At 35.1% G+C, this 6,221-nt stretch overlaps 1 protein-coding gene across 1 annotated transcript; it reads left to right on the forward strand.

The window, feature by feature from the left end:
- Positions 1-1,996: 1,996 nt before the first annotated feature.
- Positions 1,997-4,203, forward strand: LOC135649804 (lycopene beta cyclase, chloroplastic/chromoplastic-like). The gene is made up of 2 exons (XM_065168634.1): positions 1,997-2,184; positions 2,345-4,203. Exon 2 carries the CDS (start codon positions 2,586-2,588, stop codon positions 4,098-4,100), a length of 1,515 nt encoding a protein of 504 aa, XP_065024706.1. The 5' UTR covers positions 1,997-2,184; positions 2,345-2,585; the 3' UTR covers positions 4,101-4,203.
- The last annotated feature ends 2,018 nt before the right edge of the window (positions 4,204-6,221 follow it).

Below are 6,221 nucleotides of genomic sequence, written 5' to 3' on the forward strand. Positions count from 1 at the left end.
CGGTCCCCACTAGAGATCTGTTGGGGGTCTTCGATTCATATACGAGAAGGAGTTTTGTGATTCACAAGAAATAATAGGAGTAGAATAAGATAGAAGTCCTTATCTTAATTGTTTATCTTTTTACAAAATCTACTTGTTATTACTGCTACATCTTCATTTTCTTTTTTTTTCATCTTAATAAACAGTTAACAACTATATGTAATACATTATCTCTCCGGTTGCTACATGAGATAACCATTTTATTGGTAGTGTTTTTTCATATGTTTATTTTTATTATAGCGTTTTTTTGCAATATTTGTTGTGCCTTACTGTCTTTGTTAAACTATTTGGCTCCAAGAAACAAATGCTTTTAGAAATAGAATAGATATTGGATGGGAGTATTAGACAGATCTTAAAAATAATCCATGGAAAATCAAATGTAAATTCTATGATAAGATCAACTCAAGTGAGATCTACAATTTTAAACATGCATTTGACATGTACTCGAAAAGATATTTGAGGCATGTAAAAGTGTGACCAATGATGATAGAAAATAGATGAAACAAATATTGAGAAAAAAAATGAAACAATGCAAAAGAGATTTATGAAATGAGCAGGATGAAGAAGATGATGAAATTGCTTTATATATATATATATATATATATGCACAGGAATTAACTTTAGCGCTTTAAACTGAAAAGATGAATTCAGGAATTCTTGTCTGAGTTTGGAAGGGTAGAGGGTCAAAAAATGATACATGGCCATACATGTAACGGTTCTCGTGGTGACGGGTTTATATTTTTTGATAAAAAGAAATCGACGTCCATGATTTATCAGCAAAATAGGGCAGCGTTGGATGGGAAGTGCAAACTTTGGGGCATGCCTTTTTGTTTTGCATGCTCGTGCATTATATTTTTATTCCTGCAAAAAGGTTGCATGATGATGAAACCGTGGTACAGGGTTGGCTTTGTCTTTGGTTGGGGAGGTTAGTGCAGCACCTGCCGACGCATGGACACCACCCACTTCTCTTTGTTCACATCCAAACGCAATATAAATGCCGTGGCCGGGTTGTTAAGATCAGATGGTTCATCCAATCAGGGGTTGCTTAGTGTGAGGCTGCAGGAGTTATTTGTTTTTGTTGTTGTTGTTGCCGTGAGTTATTTGTTCTTGTTCTTGATCGCATTGTTCTTCGTAAACTAAGCTTTTATATTATATTGGTATTTAATTTCATGTATATTAGTCTAAGTTTTTATTTTCATGTAAACCAAGGAATTATATACATATATATATATATATATATATATGATATTTTTTAAAAAATATTTTCATTTTAGATTTTTCTCAGAAAATACCTTCTATTTTCAGAATTTCTAACGACATCCTCTTTTCTGCCTAATACCTGCTATATTATTTTGTCTCTTTTTTTCTTTATTTTTAGATAAATTGATTTGAATTATTCTAGTTATAGTGTCTACAATAATACCATATATATACATTGTAACATAATACAAAAATATTATAAAATAATATTTTTATATAAATTTTATAAAAATATTATATTTATAATATTTTTACATTGTATTTCATTGTATTGATGATATTACAGCAATACTAGAAAAACATTATAACACATTATAAATATATTATGTACTGTATCCTAGTATTATAGAAAATATTATAACATAATATAAAAATACTGTAATCTGATCAGTTTACCCTATGGATCAGTCTATAGAAAAAAGAAGCGAAACAGAGAAAAAATATTATTAGAAAATTTTAAGAATAAGAATACTTCTGAGAAAAGGTCAATTTTTTTTAAGAATATATATATATATATATATATATATATATATATATATATATATATATATATATATATATATATATATATATATATATATATATATACCACAAATGAATTTTAAAAAGTTAGGGTTTTGGACGAAATAATTAATGACTACATGGTTCAATATACAAACGCTTCTATGTATAAAATTACTTGTTCACAAATTTGAAGTTTGGAGGGGGTGGTATGCGAAACTCCATTAGAAATCCTTGGTGCTCCTCTTTCATGGGTGCCGATATAGCGATGATATCTATGTGCCTCAAATCCCCTGCCGTCCTCACAAAACTTCTCCTCGCGCCGTCCCAAATCCCAAGCCAGGGGTTGCCTCTCCCTCTTCCTCTTCTCTCCCGCTTCGTCCGGTAAGCACTCTTTTTCCACCTTTGCTCTCTTGTCGATTAATCGTTAAAAGATGTGGAAAAATCCAAGATTTCGGTCTTCTGTTCTCTAACCCCAACCAGATTCAGTTGAAAATTTCACTACTTTTTTGTTGGATAACTTTTGTTGTTATTATCTTCTCAGATTCTGGTTATCTTCTGAAGCTTTCTCCCGTTCTTGAAGCTTATCGTTTTTTCTGTTCTCAAGAACTCAAAGAAGTGAGCTCAAGATCTGTTTTTTGTGGCGATCGATCTCTTTGGAATGTCTTCACCTACAGAATTAGTTTCTGGGATACCTAGAATCACTTGATTGAGCCCTCCTAGATACCAAGCCTTTGGAAACAAACCCGAGACTTGCAATTTTTCATAGTTCATCGCTTGTTCCGATGGATACGCTGCTTAGAACTCACAGTAGAATTGAGTTGCTCCACCGAGGTTATGGGGTTGCCGAAAGGCATAGCCTTTCTTCCACCCCGAAGCTGCAGAACAGTGAAAACAAGCTTTCGTGTAGGAGAGACTACAAGAGAAGGCCCAAAAGGGGTTTTGTTAGAGCTAGCAGCTGTCAACTCCTCGAGCTTGTTCCAGAGATCAAGAAAGAGAATCTCGAATTCGACCTCCCCTTGTATGACTCATCTAAAGGTCTTACCTTGGACCTCGCTGTTGTTGGCGGTGGTCCGGCTGGGCTCGCCATCGCGCAGCAGGTGTCTGAGGCAGGTCTTTCGGTGTGCTCCATCGACCCCTCACCCAAACTTATATGGCCAAATAACTATGGTGTTTGGGTTGATGAGTTCGAAGCCATGGATCTCCTTGATTGTCTCGATGCCACCTGGCCCGGTGCTGTGGTTTATGTTGATGATCAGAAGAAGAAGCTCCTCGGACGGCCTTATGGTCGGGTGAATCGAAAGCAGCTCAAATCGAAGATGATGCAGAGATGCATATTGAATGGTGTTCGGTTCCACCAGGCCAAGGTTGTCAAGGTCATCCACGAGGAGACCAAATCGTTCTTGATTTGCAGCGATGGGGTCACAATTCAAGCAGCTGTTGTTCTTGATGCAACGGGCTTCTCAAGGTGCCTGGTGCAGTATGACAAGCCATACAATCCTGGTTACCAGGTAGCTTATGGCATCTTGGCCGAAGTAGAAGAACACCCTTTTGATTTGGATAAGATGGTTTTTATGGATTGGAGAGATTCACACCTCAAAGATGGAACAGAGTTGAAAGAGAGGAACAGCAGAATTCCAACATTTCTGTATGCAATGCCATTTTCTTCCACAAGGATTTTTCTGGAAGAAACTTCCTTAGTCGCACGTCCGGGATTGCAAATGGAAGACATACAGGAGAGGATGGTGGCTAGACTGAGGCATTTGGGCATAAAAGTGAAAAGCATTGAAGAGGATGAGAGATGTGTGATTCCAATGGGTGGGCCGCTCCCGGTGCTTCCCCAAAGGGTTGTGGGAATTGGAGGCACTGCAGGCATGGTTCATCCGTCCACTGGGTACATGGTGGCCAGGACCCTTGCGGCGGCTCCCATCATTGCAAACTCAATCGTTCAGTTCCTAGGTCCTAACCATGGCCTCTTGGGTAGTGAACTCTCGTCACAAGTTTGGAAGGATCTGTGGCCTATTGAAAGGAGAAGGCAGAGAGAATTCTTCTGCTTTGGTATGGATATCCTGCTTAAACTTGACTTGCAAGCAACAAGGAGATTTTTCGATACGTTTTTCGATCTGGAACCACACTACTGGCATGGTTTTCTGTCATCTAGATTATTTCTTCCAGAGCTTGTAACTTTTGGGCTATCTTTATTCTCACATGCTTCAAATACTTCTAGGTTAGAGATCATGTCCAAGGGCACTCTTCCTTTGGTGAATATGATCAATAACTTGCTACGAGAGAAAAATTAGGTTTACAATCATTTTAGTGTAACTGTAATAATGTATTTGTAATATGTACCTGCACGCCATTTCACAATCAATTTATATGTAGAAGTGATTTTGTGGTTTTTGAGTTTCAGTTGTGTGATGGACTTTGTGTTGGCATAATACACTTGTTATGGGATAAAATATGAGTTCATGGATTACTTTTTTGTTTTCAGTCGGTGAACGGGTTTGTTTGACTGGTCATTAGCCTATAATAAAGACTTGTTTCAGAGGATTAGCTAATTGCATATTAGACTCGTGAATTTTGATTTATTCTGAAACATAGATGTGAACAAGGTCTCAATTCTCCAAGCTAACCGATGTTGTACGGATATTTATTCTTATGTTGGCCAGTTATCGTACAAAAGTTTGAGGTCTAAACTCTGAGCGGAACTCTGAACTAGTTTCACTTCAGATGTATGCTTAGTTGACATTCTATTCAAGTGTCACACATCCCAGATTTATAAAAAAAATAAATTATTATTTTAATATTTATAAGTTATAGAATTTTTATTTTTGAATTCAAATTTTATTTTTATAATAATAAATATATTTTTTCATTAGAAAAAGGATAATTGGTAGGACCAGCATGAAAATAAATATTTGTAGAAAAATATTTTTAGAGTAAGTTATTCTAAAAATAAATATAAAATAAAAACATATCAGTAACTAGGCATATATCATAAAAATAATTTTAATATTTATGAAATATATATCAATATCAATAATTTAATATAAAATGATAATATATCAATTTATAATTAAAATAATAATAATAATTTTTATGTACCTATTATAATTATGTATCAATCACATGCAACATATCTCGGGATATATATAAAAGTCAAATAATAAAGGTTTATATCACACCCGATGATACATGCTTCTAATGGTGGATGGAGAGACAAACTCGATGAATTTTTCTCAACAATAACGGATTAAGAAAACTCATATTGCATTCTTAACTACGGATGGAGTGGTATCTCTTACTTGATCAAGTGAGAATATGTTCCTCGCAACAATAGATAGAGGAATCCTCTAACCGTCACGTTTGACGGCTCACTAATCCCCGAAGGAAATTGCCATACTTGTCTTTCGTAGGGATACATAGTCAATCACAATCATTCATCTATATTAATTAATTAATTCATTCATGTATCCAAGAAATAATATGATAAGACATTACGAGGGTCATGCTTGACGTATGATATGCTAGAATATGTTCATTGGTGGCTTCATACTATGATAGGCCTTAGCTCCTTTCACTACTTCTAATGTGGATCACTAACATATTCACATATCCTATATGGTAACAATCACGTCAATATCATAAACTAAAAAAATTAAAAATTAAATAATCATCTCCAAATAATACCTTCAGATAGGACTTTTAAGTTTATCAAATCATTAAGATACGAGGTATCAATCTCTTAGTAGTCCCTAATCAACCACAACTCTAATTGGAATAGTCCAATTCACTTGAACCAAACTCAATTCAATTAGGACTTAACGAACCAATCTCAAATCCTTATAGAACTGGTCTAGAATGATCGTAAAGGCACTAAGAGAGGGGTGAATTAGTGTTTTCAGAATAAAGTTTTAATTTAAAAAATTTTGATAAAAAAATACGTATCGAAAATGCGTTTAACTTAGAATGTGAATAAGGATAAGAAGCAATTAAATCAAGTAGTAATAGCAAGAAAAAACATAAGGAGAAATACAAACTATATTTATAATGGTTCGGTGATCTCGACCTATGTCCACTCCTGATTCCTCTTCCCTCGAGGTCATCGGCTTTAACTCTCGATCTTCTTTTCAATGGGTGAAGATCAACTACCTCTGTTACAACTCTTTCTCCTTTTCACAAGCTTAGGAGAGAACTTTTACACCTCTATTTTATAAGAAAACCTCATACCTCCCTTAGAATGACCTCTAAACCTAAGGAGGAAGAGACTCGATACTTTTCAAGAGAGTCTGCACACTTTTACCAAGCAAGCATGAGTGGGGTATTTATAGACCCCAAATGACTTAAAAAATAGAGTCAAAAATTTAAATCCTTTGGTTTTCGGGGTACTGGTGGTACTACCACCTATGTCGGGCAATGCT

Source organism: Musa acuminata, chromosome BXJ3-9, assembly GCF_036884655.1.
Source record: "Musa acuminata AAA Group cultivar baxijiao chromosome BXJ3-9, Cavendish_Baxijiao_AAA, whole genome shotgun sequence".
In the NCBI taxonomy this organism is placed as follows: domain Eukaryota; kingdom Viridiplantae; phylum Streptophyta; class Magnoliopsida; order Zingiberales; family Musaceae; genus Musa; species Musa acuminata.

Bases quoted from the DNA above. Each gene is read 5' to 3' on its own strand.
- LOC135649804 (XM_065168634.1), top strand. From the start codon at position 2,586: ATGGATACGCTGCTTAGAACTCACAGTAGAATTGAGTTGCTCCACCGA.